Source organism: Nelumbo nucifera, chromosome 3 (genome assembly GCF_055504915.1).
Source record: "Nelumbo nucifera cultivar China Antique chromosome 3, China Antique-T2T, whole genome shotgun sequence".
Classification (NCBI taxonomy): Eukaryota; Viridiplantae; Streptophyta; class Magnoliopsida; order Proteales; family Nelumbonaceae; genus Nelumbo; species Nelumbo nucifera.
The window spans coordinates 78,537,955-78,559,535 of record NC_142651.1 but is presented as its reverse complement, the minus strand read 5'-3'; the positions used below and the strand labels follow the sequence as shown (position 1 = coordinate 78,559,535).

At 38.9% G+C, this 21,581-nt stretch overlaps 1 protein-coding gene across 1 annotated transcript in view; it reads right to left on the bottom strand.

The window, feature by feature from the left end:
* SAR1 (SUPPRESSOR OF AUXIN RESISTANCE1) overlaps nucleotides 1–21,581 on the bottom strand; it is a 105,193-nt gene that overhangs the window by 30,887 nt on the left and 52,725 nt on the right. The window contains exons 8-9 of the mRNA XM_010276784.3: nucleotides 16,242–16,346; nucleotides 16,045–16,142 (exon numbers count right to left, since the gene is read on the bottom strand). Coding sequence (XP_010275086.1) covers nucleotides 16,045–16,142; nucleotides 16,242–16,346 — 203 coding nt within the window. The remainder of the gene's footprint in view (nucleotides 1–16,044; nucleotides 16,143–16,241; nucleotides 16,347–21,581) is intronic.

Genomic DNA, 21,581 nt, shown 5'->3' with positions numbered 1-21,581 from the left:
AACGCTTGCTTACTTGTAAGTCCTAAGTTGAAAGAAGCTTGCTTAAAGAGAGTTTCAGAAATTGACAGGAAAGAGGAGCATACTAGCATCTCACAAGAAGAGATTTTAACTAGAGCAAGTTCACAAGAAGAGCATACTAGCATCTTCAAACTGAGGTAAGAAGATTGGGTTAGTGGTTAAAATCAGTGTTTTAAAATGTGGATGTGCAAAACAAGGCATTCCACTACCTGGAGGCATGAGGCATAGTTCAAAAGAGGGGAGGAAGAAGAAGAGGAAGAAGGATTTCATCTTGTTTTGGGGCTGCATTAAAAAGGTGTTGGAAGGATCTGGGGGCAAAGGCCCAAGCCAAGGGGGTCCAAAGGTGGAGCCTCAGGCCCAAACTTTATTTCCTCTTCTCTTTCCATCCCTTCCCTTTTCTTTTTTTTTCCTTTTCTTTCCTTCTTTCCTTCTTTTATCCTTCCCTTCCATTTCCATTCCTTTCAAGCTTTTCTGTTTTCTTTTTTTTTTTGTCTTGTGGTATGAGGCATGTATGAGGTGTATGCCTCTAACATGTGTTATGCAAAATGCGTATAAGGCATATGCATCAAAGGCATCAACACCTCTGGCATACGCCTTAGAGCATTTTGGGGCCACCTCACCTGGAGGTGTGCCTCCAGGAGTACGCCTCCCATGCCTTTTAAAAAATTGGTTAAAAGAGGGAAACAACAACACAACATTCTTACAAAAAACTAGGAAATCCTAGAATAACAACAAATATCATAACATGGCAACGATCTTGCTAATGATCTAGTGGATGTAAATGAATTGTGGTGCATTTTTTGAAAAAGCTTATACAAGGATAAGTGGCTTAGGACACCCACCATGATGCTTTTCAGTTCAAACAATTATCATAAGCCCAACAAGCTGCATTTGAAGCCTTGTTTAGCAAAACAGAGGTCTGAGAAGCTATCAATAGTTTTAACAGACACAAGGCCCCAAGACATGATGGCTTCCACTTGAATTTCTAAAAGAACAATTGGGACACTAAAATCTTCATAAAGCATTGGCAGATTTCCACAAGAATGGTTCTACTAAGGTCTCTCAACAACACATTCATTTCCCCAGTACCTAAAACGGGGGAACAGCAGACATCAAGTATTTCCATCCCATCAATTTAATAGGAAGCATCTACAAGATCCTAGCAAAGCTGCAAGCATCGAGGCTCAAAGTAGTTCTGTAAAGCATCATATCAAATATCCAAGGAACTTTTTTTGTTGACAAATAAAGGTTAGATCATAGTTTTCAAGGCACTAAGGTGAGGCTAGGCAACAGGGGGGCGCCTAGTCACCTAGGCAGGTGCCTACGCAATGGATCTTTTTTAAGTAAAAACATATATCCTAGGGTAGTTCCCTAGGTTCCATAACGATCTTTCCTTAATAATTATCCATAATTTTCATAAGAGAAGTATAAATTTCATTTTTAAGTCTAGAAAATCAATACTTTATGAGAAGAAAAAGAATAAATGAAAGAAAATTCAAAAACTATAGGGGCTGAACCCCTACTTTTATTATAGGAAAAGAAGAAAAGAAGAAGAAGAAGAAGAAAAATGTGTTGATTAGACAAAATTTTAAGTTCTTCCCTTGCTTATTGGTTCAAGTTTTGAAATCTTTGAGGGTTCAGTCAAGGATCAAAATCTAACAAGATTTGGGACAAGGGGACCCACTCACCCCACTTCTCTTCATCTTTCTTATTGAGGAGGCTTTGGCAGTCCTCACAAATAAAGCTTTGTATAATGATATCATAATGGTACATAGATCAGAAATAATAAGAAGGAAGGAAGGAAGGAAGGAAGGAAGGAAGGAAGGAAGAAAGAAAGAAAGAAAGAAAGAAAGAAGAGTGATTAGGGCTAAGAGAATCGCCGAACCTGTGTTAGGAAAGAATTAGAACATAACATATAAAAGCAATAGTACAAAACTGCCCCTCAGCCCAAGTACTTAATAAAACATACATTAAATAGCTCTCTAAACACTCCCACTCAAGCTGGTGTATGTGGAGACTCTATAACTTGATGTACCTTATTAGTATAGTCCCTGTTGTATATTACTTTTACATCTTATTCTTCTTTTCTCTTTCAGCCATGTATAGGCATTCTTGTAATTGTACATATCTTTTAATATGTAAGGGACTCTTTGAGGTGGGGGTCATTCATTCTTGACACCTCTAAGATTATTCTTGTTCTTTTCTCTATTTGGCCAAGAAGTGTTGACATGGTATCAGAGCAGGTTGCTCTCTGATCTATTTTCTCGCTCTTTTGAACCTTACTAGAAGCAGTAAACCTGTCGTATTAGGGTTGTCTTGATCAACCCTTTTCTGTTCTTTCTTCTTTGTGCAACCAGCAGGAGAGATTTCTTTAGATCTCTCTTGGGAGACATTGGTTTGAGGCCAAACTTCAGATCTGGTGTCGCCTAGACTGATCAATTCTCCCTACAAACAGTATCTGATTTGGTGAAGTTTTCGAAGGAGTTCTGATCTTCTTCATGGGGCGGCAACACTGTACAGTTTCCTTTTTTTGGACTGCAACAGCTTTGGACTTCAGATCTGGTGTCGCCTAGACCTGATCTATTCCACCTACAAACAGCATCTGATTTGGTGAAATTTTCGAAGGAGTTCTGATCCTCTTCTTGGGGCGGCAGCACTGTACAGTTTCCATTTTTGGACTGCAACCGTTTTTCGACTTCAGGCCTTCAACATCAGCCTGCGATTTAAGTTTTTCTCTCCAAATCGAAGGGTTCTCTCAAGCTCTCCTTAACCCTACACTCAGTTTCTGGTTTGGAGTTTTTAAGGACTGCCTCAATCAGCATAAGGTACCTCCTTATTCGTGAAGAAGACGTCTGATGTGTTGGTAAATCACAGATTTCTCTCAATCGGCTGAATCGATCTACCTATAACCCTAAATCTGGTGTTGTCCTAGGGTTTTCTTGCCTCCAATTTATTTGATTCAGACTTCAAATTCATATTTGAAAGGCCTTAGGCTCGACAATCTTAAAAAAAGAAAAAAAAACTTGCCTTTTATTGGGCTGTCATCTTGAGTTCTTGATTGCTGATTTTGGTTCTCTGATATCCTTGTGCCTGGACTGTTGTTTTCTTGCTAAAATGACCTCCAGGCGTTTCTTTTGTTAAAGGTGATTCTCTGGCATCTATGGTTGAGCAAAACATTCGACAACTGGTAACATCTACTATTCCTTCTACTCTTTCTGCTACTGCCTTACCTAGTGAGTTTTCCGGTTATTGTGCTTCTCCTTCTCATATTTGGATCATTGACTCTAGAGCTACCAACCACATGACAGGAGCCTACCCTAACCAACCAAGTAACCTTACTAAAACCCATCACAAACATATTGTTACTGCCAAAGGTGAAAAGTTAAACATCATTGGTAGTAGTGATCTGTCTCTTAAGCTTTCACCCACTGCATCTTTCCCTCTTACCAAGACCCTTCTTGTTCCTAATCTCACTACAAACTTGATTTCTGTTGGCCAATTAATTGATGAAGGTAAAATTCTCATTTTCTCTCAGGATGGGTGTTTGATTCAGGACTAGAACACTGGGAAGGTGAAAGGGAAGGGGCATAGGTTGGGCCATTTGTTTGCATTGGAGTTTGAGAAGCCTCAAACTGCAGCATCATCAATTTATTTCAGTTCCTCCACTTCTAGTTCCTTTCTGAATCATAGAAATAATGTTTGGGACTTATGGCATAAACGTGTAGGTCATTTACATTCTAAAAAATTAAAATTTTTGTTTGATTCGGGCCTTATTAAGAATAAAGTTCCTTCCTTTCTTGTTGCTTAAGTAAGAGTCGTACCTTACCTTTTCCTCACATATCTAAGCATGCTACCTCTCCCTTCGAGCTTATGCATAGTGATGTCTAAACTGCTTTTGTCTCTTCTCGGCTTGGATACAAATATTTTGTGTCGTTCATTGATGATTGTACCAGGTACACATGGATATACTTTCTTCGCCACAAGTCTGAGGTGTTCCCAACATTTAAGTTGTTTCATGCTATGGTGCAGGTTCGATTTCAATCACAAGTGCGTATTCTCCATTCAGATTCAGGAGGAGAATACAATGATGGATTTTTTTATCCAGATACTCCTTAGCGAAATGGTGTGGTCGAGTGCAAGAATGGACATATCCTTAGTGTTGTGAGGACATTATTGCAGGAGTCCCATACTCCACCTTCCTTTTGGGGAGAGGCAGCCAGTACAACTGTGTTTTTTATCAACTATATTCCTTCCTTAGTTCTTGATAATATGTCTCCCTTTCAGAAGTTATTTGGTCGTTCTCCAGATTTATCTATGCTTCATGTCTTTGGATGTTTGTGCTTTGTTCATCTTCCCTCTCGTGAACGTTCTAAATTGTCTGCACAGTCTGTCATGTGTGCCTTTGTGGGTTACAGTCCTGACCACAAAAGATTTTTTTGTTATGATCCCTCTATTCGTCGCATTCGTATATCACGTAATGTTGTTTTCCTTAAGCACATTTCATTTTTTGCTGGAATTGCTAGACTATCCGCACCACCTTTTTCTATTTTGCCAATCCTTGATTCACAGGATGCTCCACCTCCTTTTGCTGAGGACTTTCTTGTCTTCTCTCACAAGTGGTTCCGTGCTCCAACCCCTGCGCTTGCGACTCTCCTTCCTCCTAGTTCAGATCATCATCCTACCACTGCTCTTGTAAGTGATACCTCTACTCCAGACACTCTTCATACTTTTGTTCCTCTTCATCATTCAACTCGTATATCTAGACCTCCTGACCGCTATGGTTTTCCTTCAAACCATAGCTCTTTGTCTACTATCCTATCCTCTATAGATGTTCCTCGCTCCTACCAAGAAGCTGATAGTAGCCCTCATTGGAAGGAAGCCATGGATGCAGAGATTCATGCTTTACATGAGAATGACACTTGGCATCTTGTGCTTGCTCCTCCAGATGCATCCATTGTTGGGAGTCGTTGGGTTTACAACATTAAGCTAAAGTTTGATGGATCTCTTGATCGATACAAGGCACATTTAGTTGCCCAAGGATATAGTCAAGAGTATGGTATTAACTATGAAGAAACCTTTACTCCTGTTGCAAAGATCACCACAGTTCGTGTTCTTTTAGTAGTGTCTGTTGCTAAGTCTTGGACCATATGCCAGCTTGATGTGAAGAATGCCTTTCTTCATGGTCAGTTGAAGGAGACGGTCTACATGAAGCCTCCTCCTAGATACTGCAATGATCCTTCTTTAGTATGTCGCCTCAAAAAAACTCTATATGGTCTAAAACAAGCTCCCCGGGCATGGTTTGAACGCTTTCACGATGTTGTAGTTGTTGTTGGATATAGCTAGAGTTCCTCTGATCACTCTTTATTTGTTAGGCGACGACCTCAGGGTATTACCATTCTCCTACTATATGTTCATGACATGTTGTTGACTGGGAATGGTGTTGAAGGCATTCGTGAATTGAAACTATTACTTCATAATTCCTTTCACATGATTGACTTGGGCCCTCTCACATATTTCCTAGGACTGGAAGTACATCGCAGTGATCGAGGGTATTTTGTTGATACACCTATGGAGCTAAATCTTAAGATGTCTAAATCTGAAGGTCCATTACTTCCTGATGCTGCCTTATATCGCCAGCTTGTGGGGTCCCTCATTTATCTCACTATGACTCGGCCTGATATTTCTCATGCTGTCCAGGTTGTTAGTCAATTTGTTTCTGCTCCTCGTTAGCCTCATATAATTGTTGTTCATCGCATCCTTCGATATGTTAGAAGCACAACTTCCCAGGGACTGTTCTTATCCTCCTCTCCTATTCAGTTGAGAGCATATGCTGATGCGGATGGGGCTGGTTGTCCAAACACTCGTAGGTCCACTTCTAGGCGGTTGTTTTTAGGGTGATTCACTCATTTCTTGGAAGTGTAAGAAACAACAAACAGTCTCCAAGTCTTCCACTAAGCAGAGTACAGGGCCATGTCTTCGGTTTGCAGTGAGATTGTTTGGTTACAGTCTCTCCTTATGGATCTTGGCACTCAAGTTCCTACTCCTATTCCTCTCTATGCAAACAATACGAGTGCTATCAAGATTGCATCTAACCCTGTCTTCCATGAGAGGACCAAGCACATCAAGGTGGACTGCCACTTTATCCGAGATCTCTTCACTATTGGGTCTATATCGCTTCTTCATGTACCCTCAGACATGCAGATTGCTGATATCTTCACCAAAGCTATGACTAGAGTTTGACATCTCTTTCTTATAGACAATTTGATGCTTATGTCGAGGCATGAGTTTGAGGGGGGTGTGGAGACTCTATAACTTGATGTACCTTGTTAGTATAGTCCCTATTGTATATTACTTTTACAACTTATTCTTCTTTTCTCTTTCAGCCCTATATGGGCATTCTTGTAATTGTACATATCTTTTAATATATAAGAGACTCTTTGAGGTGGGGGTCATTCATTCTTGACACCTCTAAGATTATTCTTGTACTTTTCTCTATTCAGCCAAGAAGTGTTGGCAGTGTGTGCATGCCAAATAAGCTCAGCTTGCTAAAATGAAGTCCACAATGTAAAGCTTTAGTCCACAACTCTGCTAGTTTATCTCCCGTCTTCACAAATGGACAATCATCTACTTTAATATGCAATTGAGGTGCATAGGAAGTTTCATGGGAATCCCTATCACCTGAAGAAGACTCTTAACCCACACTAGCTCTCCTATAACTCGACTCATAACTCTTTATTCAGTTCAGCCTCAACACTAGACTTCGCAACCACACTCTGTTTCTTACTTTTCCAAGAGATAAAGGTTTCCACCCAAAAAGGTACAATATCATGTGGTAGACCTTTCTGTAGGTGATCCAACTCAATCTGCATCTGTAAAGCATGATAGATTCAAATGTCCATGATCGCTAAAGATAATTCCCATGCCTGGAAACCCTTTTAGATATTGCAAAATCCTAAATATTGCCTCAAAGATAGGAACACAACGAGCGCTCATGAATTGACTAACAACTCTAACAGCAAAAGGAATATCCAGCCTTCTGTACTGACCAAGATTATCTACCAACTCCCCCTGATTACAAAACAATTTAGAGTTTGGATCCATTGGTGTTGTAGCAAGTTTGCACCCCCAACATCCCTGTCTTCTCAAGAAAATCAAGATTATTAAGTTATGAGATCATTTCCATTGTAGTCTCTAGCTGAACTGGTCTTTCCTCAAACAACTTCTCAATTTTTAGAGGGTTAACACGCTGACAGCCTTACTAGAAATGAAAATGCCATTTGGTTAATGATTCCGGTTACTGTATATTGACCATTTGGAAGGAGAGGATTTGAAGAATCTTTGACTCTAAAGTCATTGTTTTGTAATTAGTATTCTGAAATTTTGTGAAATAGTACACAATAATGTATTGTAAGGGGAGTTTCTCCTTAAGTAATCAAATATGATTTTCCTTTTCTGCACATTCTAGGCTGAATATTACATCTACAGAGTCACCTATCAAATACGATCCGAGCAGGCTAGAGATGTCCTCTAACAGATATCACACTGCTCCCTATCCTACTACCTCTACAATACTCAAGTCCGGATCTATTGGGCACCAGCTATCGCAGATAAACTCCACTCTAGAGTTGTACGAACCACTCTTATCTAAAGTAGTAGGTGTGTAGGGGTGTGAAATCCAATTTTTTGATAAAGGTATAAAATCCAATTAGTATGGAAATCCAATTAGGGTTTTCCATACTTAAGAGCCCAAGTCAAAACAGGAGATGAATAGTTTTTCTTCACCTTGAGGTTGGAATCTCCATTTCTCCTCTCCAACATCACATTTCCAATTGCTCTCAAGTCCCTAGAAATTATCGCATAGACCCCTTCATGTAAAGGTTGGAATCTTATTGGAAAACCACACACTCTATCTAAACCAGTCACCAGCACATAGGATTTAGCCAAGAGTTCCAACACCACTAGGAAACCAACAAAAAACTGAGTATGAAAACAATTTCCAAAATAAATATTGTACATAATATTTGTGTTGCTCCAAAACTCTTTCAAAGAAAAACACTGAGAAGACCACAAGAGTGAATCTGAGAGTCCCAATTTGATCAGGACACATCAAGGAAAAACCCGAAAAACACTTCCCCAGGAATCATAGTGCCACAAGGACTCTTCCCATTTTCATTCCAAAGTCATCTAAAACTAGAATATTAAACTCCTAGTGCAACTAAAATTCCTTCACAAGAGCCCCAATTCAACTATGAGTAGGGGTGGATCCGAGCAGAGCCAAGCCGAATACTACAAAGCTCGAGCTCGGCTCGAGACAATTCTACAAGGCTCGAGCTTGAGTTCGATCTCGGTTCCATCTAGAACTTAGAGCTCGAGCTCAGCTCGAGTCAAAAATTCATAAGCTAAGCTCAAGCTCAGCTCGGCTCGGCTCGAACTCGATTTTGAGAAAAAATATTTTATAAAAATAAAAAATATATATAAAAAAATTATTTTATATTTAAAAAATTAAGAATTATAATAATTAATAATTATAATATTTTTATTATATACATATTACTTTCTATAATTTTATTATATATATTATTATATATAAAATATCAAATATATATATACATATCTATATATATTCGAGCCGACTCGTGAGCCTCACGAGCCGAGCTCTAGTAGGCTCGAGCTTGGCTCGTTAATAATCGAGCCACTGAGTTGGCCTCGAGCTCGATTAAAATCGAAACAAACCGAGATCGAGCAGCTCGTGAAAAGCTCGGCTTGTTGCCATCCCTAACTATGAGCATAGTTGTCAAGGCATCACCTAGGCGCCCTTGGTTGGGTGCCCAACACAAACGCCTTGCTTATAGCAACTAGGTGCCCTTCTAGGCAACTGGACGCCCACCTAGGCAAAAAAATGACAAGGCGATCACCTTATATAATATTGTCACATCTTACTAATATGTGTGTTAATACATTTTATTACACACTATATATATCACCTATACTTTGTTTTAATGTTTTACAATTGAAATTTAAAAGAACAAAGGGTTTTGAGGAGATTAAAAAGAAGAAAAAAAGAAAGAAGGAAAGAAAGAATAGAAGTTTAGAGAGGTTCATTTTTTCTATTCTTTCTCTCTTCAATTAAATAAAACAGAAATTCCATCCTTGTTTTTTCTATTTTACTTTCCATCTTGAATATTTATCATATAAAGTTAATAACTTTCTTTAGCCGCTAATTAATATGAAATTGTTCTATTAAATGCTTATTATAGTAGTACTATTTTTGAAATTAATATATGTAAAACGATTTTATCTTTTTGATGTGATGATTTGCCACATTTATAGAAGAAATGTAAAGTTCTTAACAAAGAGAATTGCTATTTTTTCAATTAATATGCATGCTGAATGGTATATAAAACTAAAAAAGAGTAGTCACTCAAGATTGAACAGACACTTAAAAGGAGAAGAAAAAAATAAGAAAAGAAGAGGGAGAAAAGAAAGAGAGAGAGAGAGAGAGAGATTTTGATAAAAGAGAGTTGGGTTGATGTCTTTAAACAGCCGCCCCCCTCTTAAATTTATATACATAGTATCATACTTGTAAAAGGACTGAATTGCTTACATGGCAAGATAAGATAAGATAACAAGATAAGATAAGATAAGATAAGATAAGATAAGATAAGATAAGATAAGATAAAGCTGAAAAAAAACTAATCCTAATCTTATAAAAGACAGTCCTAACCTTATCATAAAGAACTAATCCTAATCATAAATTATTGTTGACAAACGAACAGTGGGGACCACCTTAGTGAGGTCCACATTACTGTTCTCTACACTCCCCCTCAAGTTGGGAATAGATGTTTGTCATTCCCAACTTGCATAGATCTGCTTCTAACTTCTCCCTTGAAACCGCCTTGGTGAGAAGGTCTGCCAGCTGTACGTCAGAGGTGATGTATGGAAGACATACTTCTTGAGATGTAACCCTTTCTCCGATAAAACGTCGATCCACTTCAATATGCTTAGTCATGTCGTGTTGTACCGGATTATGAGCTATATAGATGGCAGCTTGATCATCACAGTACAACATCAAGGGTTTCTCATAAACAATACCTAACTCCTCAAATAATGATCTCAACCATAGGATCTCAGCTACACCATTTGCCATGGACCTATATTCAATTTCAGCACTGGAACGAGAAATAGCATTTTGTTTCTTACTCCTCCAAGAGACAAGGTTACTTCCTACAAAAGCACAATATCCAGAGGTAGATCTTCGATCATCAACACACCTAGCCCAATCAGCATCTGTGAAATCTTCTATCTTCATGTCATCATTATTCTTGAATAAAATGCCTCTGCCTGGGCACCTCTTCAAATATGCTAGTATCCTCTCAACTGCAAGGAGGCGAGTAGTCCTAGGAGAGTGCATATACTGACTAACCACACTGACTGCATAACTGACGCCGGGTTGCGTGAGACAAAGATAGAGAAGTTTTCCAACCAACCGTTGGAACATAGCTTTATCTTCAAGGGGTTCTCCACCCTCTACACTGATCTTGTGATTTTGTTCAATGGGTGTGTCAACAGGCTTAACACCTAACTTTCCTGTTTCTTCCAACAGGTCAAGAACATACTTTCTTTGAGAAACAAAAATCCCATGCTTGGATCTGGCTACCTCAATGCCCAAAAAGTGTCGTAGTTCTCCCAGATCTTTTACCTCAAACTCTTGATGAAGGAGTTGCTTAAGGGACTCAATCTCAGTATTACCATTTCCTATTATTACAATATCATCCACATATAGCAAGCAAGGTTAAGGAAGAATCCACTCTCTTAATAAACAAGGTGTGGTCTAATTGAGCCTATACATATCCGAGCCTTTCAAGGGCTTGTCTAAATCTATCAAACCAAGCTCTAGGGGACTGTTTTATTCCATACAAGGCATTACTCAACCAACAAACCTTCTTTCCTATCTCTATACCATAAAATCCAGGAGGTAACTACATGTAAACCTCTTCTTGCAAGTCTCCGTTGAGGAAGGCATTTTTAACATCCATCTAATACAACGGCCAAGAGTAACTAGCTGCAAGAGATAATAAGACTCTGATAATGGTCATCTTTGCTAATGGTGCAAAAGTTTCCAAGTAGTCAATACCATATGTCTGAGTAAATCCTTTTGCAACTAATCGGGCCTTATACCTTTCAATAGAACCATCAGCATTATGTTTCACAGTGAATACCCATCTACATCCAACCGGTTTCTTAACTTTAGGCTGATCAACTATCTCCCAAGTATTGTTTCTGATGAGGGCATCCATTTCTGCTTTTATTACATTTTTCCATTCTAGTACTTCCAATGCTTCCTATATTGTTCTGGGAATGGGAACATTGGCAATGGATGCGAGAAAAGACTTATAGGAGGGAGACAAATGATCGTAGGACAAAAACTGAGAAATGTTGTGAGCTGTAGATGTGGTGCAACGACGCTTGCCCTTACGAACTGCTATGGGAAGATCAAGATCATCTAATGAAGGTAAAGGCTCCATGGTGGGATGTCTTTCATCTGTAGTATCTGTGGTACATGGATCTGGCTCTATAGAAGGAACTGGGGCTACTATGGTACCGGGATTTGGATCTGCAAAGGAGATTGGGACTGGCCTGCACTGTTGATGTCCGAAATCAACCTGTCTCCATCGTCTGTGATAGACTCTCACATCCCTATATCTCTGACAGCCCTCCCCATTAACACCCCTCTTCACTTAATGGGATAGGTAAAAGAACTCCTAACGAGTTAACCCCATCCTTACTACTCTCCCCCTGAGGAGAAACCCTTGGATAATAGGGTACATCTTCAAAGAAAGTGACATCCATTGAGACAAATCTTTTCCTAGAAGTAAGTTCATAGCAACAATATCCCTTTTGAGTTTGTGCATAACCAAGGAAAATACATTTTGAGGCCTTAGGATCAAACTTGGAACAATGAGGGGCCAAGAATCTGAACAAAGCATATACAACCAAAGGTTTTAAGGGGAATGGTAAATAACTCTTTATCAGGATATAAGAGGGTAAATGGAGATTTCATGTCAAGAACCCGTGAAGGAATCCTATTGATGAGATATGCTACTGTAAGAATAACATCCCCCATAAACGTATAGGCACATTGGAGATAAACATAATGCTTCTGGCTACCTCCAATATGTGTCTATTCTTTCTCTCAGCAACCCCATTTTGGTGTTGTGTACGAGGACAAGTACTCTGATGGATAATCCCATGTTCAAGCAAATAGGAGGCTAATGGGTTTGCAAAGTATCCTTTCGCATTATCATATCTAAAAATTTTGATTTTGACCCTAAATTGGGTTAAAATCATCTAACGAAAGATCCAGGTTAATGTTGAAACCTCATCTCGAGAACGCATAAGATAAATCCACGAAAAACGAGTATAATCATCAACAAACAGTAGGAAATATCTGTACCCCCCCATGGCAGTGGTATGGTATAGTCCCCAAACATCAATATGCACAATTTCAAAGGGAATATTACTTCTATTATTACTTAATGAATAGGTTGTCCTGCAGTGTTTTGCAAGTTCACAACTCTCACATTGCAAACTAGACATCTGGATAGATTCAAATAAACTAGGAAACAAACTCTTCAAAGCCCGAAAAGATAAATGACCAATCCTATTATGCCAAAGCATAGCCTGATCAACAGATTGAGAAACACAGGACCTCTTAGTCTCACTATCTTCCCAATGAGGACTCCCTCCAAGCAGATAGACTCCATTTGCCTCACGGCCAGTCCCAATCACCTTCCTTGTCTCCAGATCCTGAAAAACACATCGATCCGGAAAAAAGGTTACTGAACAATTCTGGTTTTTTGTAATGCTACTAACTGAAAGCAAGTTAGTACTAAGCTTAGGAACATGCAAAACCGAAGATAAGGAAATAGCATTAGACAACTTGATGTCTCCCTTGCCAGAAATAGGAACGAGGGAGCCATCAGATGCTCTAGAATCTATTATCCATGAATGTTCTGTATTATCTATAACTGAGGCATGGTGAGCTGAGGCCCGATTACCTGAATGAGCAAAAGCTGAGGTAGGGGGTGCTGATGGTGTCTAAGGAGGTGGAGCTGAATTACCAACATCATTTTCCAGCTGAACTACAACAGCTCGGACAGCAGCTAGAGTATCTAGAGGATTCCCTCTTGTGCTAGATGAGGTTGTACTATCAGTGTTAACAGCCATATTTGCATTCCCCTTTTTGTTTCTGAATTTTGTTGAAACTAGATGTGGATGTAACTTCCAATAGGTCTCTTTAGTATGTTTAGGTTTCTTGCAATGCTCACATACTAGGTCCTTCTTAGCTTCCTTCTTCATGTCTCTTTCCTTATCACTCCCAGATTTGGGTTAACTGCTGCTAGAGCTGATTCAAAAGGTTGTTACTGTAGCATAACTTTTCTCCTAGTCTCTTTGTTGTGCACTAAGGAATAGGCCTATGACAGAGTTACATTGCCTCTTGTCAATAGTTGCTGCCTCACAATATCATATTTCGAATTTAGACCAGCCAAGAACTCACTCTATTAGTTTCAATCTGCTTTCTGTAAATCTGTGCATCCTTCTGACTTTCCCATTCAATTGATTCAAGGTGGTCAATTTCATGCCACAGGGATTTCAAGATTGAAAAATAAACAAAAACTTGTTTCTCACCTTGCTTGAGATTTTTAACCTCACATTTCAGCTCATAAGCCCTAGCAACATTACGGTGCTTACATTTTGGCTAATGTGTGGTCGCATGGAATTGCACAGCCATGTCATCACTAAATAGTTTTCCTGAATCCACTTAGCATAATTTGGATCCTCCTTATTTGGTTCATTCACATCTCCCAACAAATAGTTCAGTTTTCCTCTTCCCCCAATGGTCATCATGACTGATTGGGCCCACTCTAAGTAGTTTGAACCATCAAACGTTACAGTTGTAATCTGGAAGGTGTTTTCAGTCATGCCAACTGAACCAGTCCCAAAAACACCCTCCCCTTGGTGCTTTAACTCCATTCTTGGTTAGGGGTTAAGCAAAAATCACCTTCTATTTACTGTAACAATAAGCCTACTGGGTCTAAAAAAACTAACGACAGTAGGTCTAGAAGAAGAAATCAGATTCAAAGAGAGAAAAAAATTTCCAATTCACTGCATCACTGTATCAATCAGCCTACTAAATCTGAGAACTAATAGCAGTTGGCCTGGGTACAGAACTCCAAAAACAAAGATCAAAGAACAGAAATCTGATAGCAGCCAAACTTAAAAACAAGTCTAATCTCTTGTCCAGACACAGTAACAGTCCTGGATTTCAGGGTTTTCTCTTAAAACCATATAAGAGAAAAAGAAAAAAAAAATTCTATATAGTTGTACCTCACAAATTAAGCTATCCTTGTTACTGCCCTCAAGAAGGAATAAGACCTTACCCAGTAATTTCTGAGAAAAAAAAAACTGATCTTGATTCAAAAAATTCTTGCGGAAATTCTGATCGCCAACTTCACTTTGCTCAAAACTGATCTTGGTTCTGATCAACCCAAGAAACTTCTGAAACAGAACTGATCTCGGAGAAAACTCTTCTTGATCGCCAACTTCAATCTTGATGAGAGAACCAAAAAAAATCTGATTGGCACCTCCAATCTTGACCAAAGACCTAACCTTGATAAATTAATTCTTCCCTGATTCTTCCTGATTACAAGGACCACTTTCCAATCCTTGGACAGTTGCTGAAGACTTCTTGTAATCTCTAAGAATCAGTCGAATGAAAAATCTCAGCCCTAAATAATTCTAAAGTGATCGGCTAAATTAATTCCACATGAGAAACCCTAGATCGAATGCTCTGATACCAAGTAGTCGCTCAAGATTGAACAAACACTTAAAAGGAGAAGAAAAAAGAAGAAAAGAAGAGGGAGAAAAGAAAAAGAGAGAGAGAGAGAGATTTTGATAAAAGAGAGTTGGGTTGATGTCTTTAAACAGCCGCCCCCCTCTTAAATTTATATACATAGTATCATACTTGTAAAAGGACTGAATTGCTTATATGGCAAGATAAGATAAAGCTGAAAAAAGACTAATCCTAATCTTATCCTAATCTTATAAAAGACTAGTCCTAATCTTATCATAAAGAACTAATCCTAATCATAACTTATTGCTGACATACGAACAGTGGAGACCACCTTAGTGGGGCCCACATTAGTGTTCTCTACAGAAAGTAGCCAAAGTTAGTTATTTATGTTATAAAGTTCTTATTGCTTAAGCACCGCCTAGGCGACTAGGCACACAATGTCGCCCAGAATCGCCTAGAGCCTTAAACGCCTTAAAAACTATGACCATGAGTCTTCTGATACCCATTCCTGATGTTATGGGTGGTACTCCAATATGTGGTTCTCGAAGTAATAAACACAACCAAGATGTAAATAAATATGGTTTTAAATATCATATACATGTAAGGTTTAAAAGCAGCAAATGAATTCCAGGTTTTAAGATGAACCCGGCCAGCTACAAAGATCACCTAATAAGTGATCCAGGTTTCATTCTTAGAAATCAAGGCCTTGAAACAACAAACTAGATGTATTTTGTTTTGATTTTTTTTAAAAAGGTAAGGTATTTTATTAAATCAAATAACAGTACAAAGGAGCCTAGGCCAGTAAAGGCTGCCTAGAGCCACCTCAGATTACAAAACAAAACAAAAACAAAAAACAAAAAACATGTTACACAAAACAAAACAAAAACAAAAAACTAAAGGAAAACTCAACCATGCACAACGTGCAAGTCGGGTATAAAGTGCACAACTTCTGGGAGGCCAATAAGTCCTAGGACCTCCCACACAATACAAGGATCAAACTATGTTCATACAGAATGGTAGAAACTTGATATATGAACCAAGACTAACATTAGTTACATGCTTGTCATCTTTTATATTACATGGCTAGAAAGTTGATATATATGCCAAAAATATAAGAAACGCAAGTATGATCATAGTAATATATATGCCTCAATAGAGTTTGTTATGCTTACAGCTTATCATCGGTGTGAAACAAATTGTACAACGTCAGCACATCATCTTTAAGAATCCAAACTTTGTTAGAAGTAATAATCAAGTCAACAATCCGCCCCTGATGGAATCATGAATTAGTACAATGGATACAGTGAAAATGAGCCCTCCTTAAATTATAACAAAACAACAAAAGATCAAAGAATGAGAAACTGTGTACCTCCTCAAACGGGATTGTTTTTATGAAAGGCTCCAATGACAATGTAATTTTGTCCCCAAGACAAAATTGAAGGCTACAAATAGAAATCATTGCCATTTGCACTTCCTTCACGTTTTTATAAAGAAAAAACCCAAGTATTACTACAAACCATGTAAGCACGATACAAGAAGAATTCAATTATTAATGGAGAATACAATCAAAATCCACTTTTGGCTCAACCATAGATGTTTATTCCATGAAACAATTGATGATACAAATGGATATCCCCCATTTTCATACACGTTAACTTTTTGAAATAATAAATACCACATATTCATTTGAATTTGAGAAGGGGGAATAATAAGTTTAAGGACAAACTATGAATATTGCTGAAAAGGAAGAAAACAGAAAAGAAACAAGCAGAGACCATCTATTTCAAATGGAAGGATTCAATTTTAACAGAAACACCCAACCAGATAAGAGGCACACCATAGTGTCATAGGCTAAAGTTGATAGATGGTTTTGTGACAGTGACAAGTCCCTCAATATCACAGCATTCAACAATTTGAGTGTTGTCAAGGTATACTAGCAAATTCCCTTCCAACCGATACTCGTAATTAGCAATGTATTAGACAGAAGGAGCTTCATTCAATACATAAGGGTAGTCATTCCATATCTAAGCAAAAAAGATTTTTATTTTGCATAGGTAGTTATGGCATCATCCATAAGCATAGGTGATCAGTTTTAAATGCATATCAAGAAGAAATGCATCATCAAAATTGTTGTGTTGCTGCTTTGAATAAAGGGAAATTTCACAGTAGTCTGTGGTGGAAGCGGAGTATCCCACCACTGACCACTACCAGTGGTGCGGGGAGGAGTATGGACCCATGTCAATATTGGACCCGACATGAATATGAACCTTGTCAGGGTTTTGGTTCCCATACATATCTTATTGTATCTTGCACAGCAAGTTATCTTGTATCCTATGAGGCAAGAAAAGAGAGAGCATGAGAGACTAATAAAAAGTCAATGCTAGGGTACTTTTGAGTGTATTTGGCAGAAGGGTTTCTTGGGGAGAAGCTGTGTAAACTGCAGCTACAATTTCTACTACTGTTTTACAGTGGATTTCTTCTCCTCTGACACCCGTGGACATAGGATATAAGCTGAACCACAAAAATCTCTGTGTGCTTTGAATACCCTGTTTTTATTCTTGCTTTCTTCCTAATTTTCTCTACTTTCCAATGGTATTCTCGGGTCCTGGTTTTGTTCATTGCACAACAAAAATAACTATCTAGACACACAAATTGATATCACATCCTGGTTTGCATCCCCCTGCATACTGGTATAATTGTTATTTTCTGTTATTTAATATATGTTGTTTATGTAGTATATTGTACGGTTTAGCAGTATACGAGCAGTTTTGCCCTTTTCACAATGTTTTATAATCACCCTAATATAAATAAAAAAGAGGAACACTAACCCACTCGTCTTTCTGACTTCAAACATTCTCTTATTGTCTCCTTTGTCTTTTACTCTCTTTTCTAGAAGAGGAACACTGACACATGCTCTTATTTATTTTTGTTTGCTCTATTTCACTCGTAGGGTTGACAAAAGAAGGCGGACCATCGGATCACAGCCACATTTCTTTCTTCTCTTCTTATTCTTTGTCCTTGGTTGTAAAACCAAGTGTGGTTTTTCTTTGTCAAAACTGAACAGTGGTTGGAGGATGTGAGCAGGTTCCTTTTCTTTTTTAAAAAGGTTTTGTTTTGAAAGGTTTGGTCACAGTTATTGTTTTACAAGAGCTGTGCACCATGCAGGTGGAGATCTGGAGATCATGGATTTTGCTTGTTTTATTTTGGAAAAAGGTAATGTAAATTTATTCATCATAACCGAAAAAAGGCTGCAATTCAGACCCAAGAAGGCAGTCTGAAAAGCAACCAAAATTACAACCTCCATCAGGAGCAAGACTGAAACAAAACAGACATACTAAGATCTTTGAATTCCCCAGATGTGGAAATCCAAGAAATCAACTTGTCCACAGCTCTCTGAATTACATGATCAACATCCTTATACCTATTACAAAAGATTCTACTATTCCTTTCAGCTTCCAGGAACACAAGTGATCCTTAACTGATCACAGCAAAACCCAGTTAGCACCCAGAGCTTTAAGAAAATGCAGCCAAATCTGAAGAGAAAATGGACAATGAAGAGGATTTTGCTTCTTTCCATCAGGTTTGTGTATAGAATTGTAGAACCTGTGCTTTTTCCTTCCTCCAAGCTGAGTTACAATGGTGGTAAGACTCCTAGCAACTGTCTTCTGGATCTCCTATAGCAGTACAGGCATTTTGTTCCTCACACTAGTAAGGTCTAGTCATGTTTGGGATAGGGAGATAAGTGGCTGAACAGAGATGGTAGACGAGAAGGGTTCTGATGATTTACACCCATCTTGGCCTTGGTAGTGTTAGTTTGAGTTGAATTCTTTTTATTGGAAGTACATGACTGTTAGCAAGTGAAGCAAAGAAGAACAATAGACAGTTGGTGGAAGTTGCCAAGGGTTTACAATAAAGAATTTTTGGGGTGATGTAATCCTTAAAATAGTAGGATACTAATCAACCATATGCTAAGCAGGATTCTCTAGTATATGGCTTCTCATCAGCTCCACTATCCAAAGTCTCCACTTTTTTCTATCCCTCTTCATGTCTTTGGGCAATTGAAGGATAAGAGATTAGCGAGTGATAACATCTCTCTCTCCATTAGATTTACAAAGTGTGCAACAGATTGGGGATACATAGAAAGGGTCTTCTTTTTTGTAGGGTGTCAAAAGTGTAAATATTCCCAGCAAAAGGCTCCTATTTTGGGTGGAAGGAATGGGCCTACACAAAACCTCCTTAAAAGGAAAAACAAGAGAGATAACTCTCAATGACTTCCTCTATCTATTTTACATCAGTAGGCGATCAAGACTACAATCAGCCTTGAATTCTAATGGATTTCAGATTAGAAAAGGTAGAAGAGAAGTAAGGAAAAGAAGAAAAGAGAGGAGAAGAACAGGAGAACACAGAGGTTTGAAAGGAGGGACAGATTCTCCCATTGATCTGCCACCGCCACTCTCTTAGTATTTATAGGTTATGTTCAGTACATAGAGGAAATGACAGAACTGCCCTTAATACTTACATGACAAATAAAGCAAATAACAAACTGAAATAAATAACAACTAAAATAACAAGCTGACCACCAACTAACACTAACATGACTGAAACAAATAATTAAACATACTGTCCTACGAACACAGTGGGGACCACAGCTGTGAGGCCCACATCAGCACTCTCCCTCAAGTTGGTAATAGATATTTATCATTCCCAACTTAGATAGGTCTGCCTCTAACTTCTTCCTTGGTACAGCCTTGGTTAGGATATCTGCGAGCTGCATATTGGATGTGATATACAGGAGACACACTTCCTGTGATGAGACCCTCTCTCGGACAAAATGTCGATCAACTTCGATATGATTAGTTCTGTCATGCTGCATCGGATTGTGAGCTATATTAATAGCCGCCTGATTATCACAATACAGCATCAAGGGCTTCACATAATCAATACCCAACTCTTCAAGTAGTGATCTCAGCCATAGGATTTCAGCCACTCCCTTATCCATTGACCTGTATTCAGCTTCGGCACTAGAGCGGGAAACAACACTTTGTTTCTTACTCCTCCAAGAGACAAGGTTACCCCCCACAAGGGCACAATATCCAGAGGTAGACCTCCTGTCATCAGCACTCCCAACCCAATCAACATCTGTATAGAGATCCACCTTCATGTGATTATCGTTCTTGAACAGTATACCCCTACTCGGGCATCTCTTCAAGTATGTTAATATTCTCTCTGCCGCAAGATGATGAGTAGTTCTAGGTAGACCTGTTCATGGGCCGGGCCGGGCCGGGCTCGGGCCAGGCTTTTACTGTGTATTAACAAATTCTTTTAAGGCCCGAGCCCGGCCCTCATAAAAAGCCCGAAGCCCGAGCCTGGGCCCGGGCCCGAAATTTAGCCTATATTATTATTATTATTATTATTAATGTTGAAGCAGCTGAATAAAGAGAGAGATAGATTGAAATTATAAAGAAAAGGATAAAATGTATATATATTAAATTATAAATATATATTTTAATAAATAATATATTATTTAAATATTTTATATAATATATAAAATACATATTATATATTTTATAAAATATATAATACTGAGTCGGGCCGGGCCGGGCTCGGCCGGGCTTTTTTGACAAATCCCGAGCCCGGCCCGAAACACAGTCGGGCTTACTGTGTTAAGCCCGAAGTCAGGCCCGTGGGCCTAATTATATGACCAAGCCCGGCCGGGGTGCGGCCGGGCCGTCGGGCTACCCGGCCCATGAACAGGTCTAGTTCTAGGGGAATGCATGTACTGGCTGACAACACTAACTGCATAACTGATATCTGGCTGAGTGAGGCAGAGATATAGGAGCTTTCCAACCAACCGTTGGAACATAACTATGTCTTCGAGAGGCTCCCCGCCCTTTCACTGATCTTGTGATTCTGTTCAATGGGTGTATCAGCAGTTGACACCTAACTTTCCAGTTTTCGCCAATAGATCTAGAACATATTTTCTCTGAGAGATAAAGATCCCTTGTTTAGATCTAGCAACCTCAATACCCAAAAAGTACCATAGTGCACCAAGATCTTTCACCTCAAACTCTTGATGAAGGAGCTGTTTGAGGGACTCAATCTCACTACTATTATTTCCTGTCACTACAATATCATCCACATATACAGCAAGCAGGGTTAAAGAGGAATCCACCCTTTTAATGAACAGTGTATGATCTGACTGGGCCTGTACATAACCAAATTTTCCAAGGGCTAGTCTAAATCTATTAAACCAAGCTCTAGGTGATTGCTTTAATCCATACAATGCCCTATTCAGTCGGCAAACTTTCTTACCTGTCTCTCTATCATAGAATCCAAGAGGCAACTGCATGTAGACCTCTTCCTGTAAGTCTCCATTCAGAAAAGCATTTTTAACATCCACCTGAAACGAGGGTCAGGAATAACTTGCTACAAGGGATAATAGAACTCAGATGGTGGTCATCTTGGCTACCGGGGCAAAGGTCTCCAAGTAGTCTATACCAGAAGTCTGGGTGAACCCCTTTGCAACCAGCCGGGCTTTGTACCTTTCAATGGAGCCATCAGCATTATGCTTCACAATAAATACCCATCTACATCCAACTGGCTTCTTTCCTTTGGGTAGGTCAACTAGCTCCCAAGTGTTAATTTTCAACAGGCCATCCATTTCAACTTGCATTGCATCTTTCCACTCTGGAACTGATAAGGCTTCTTG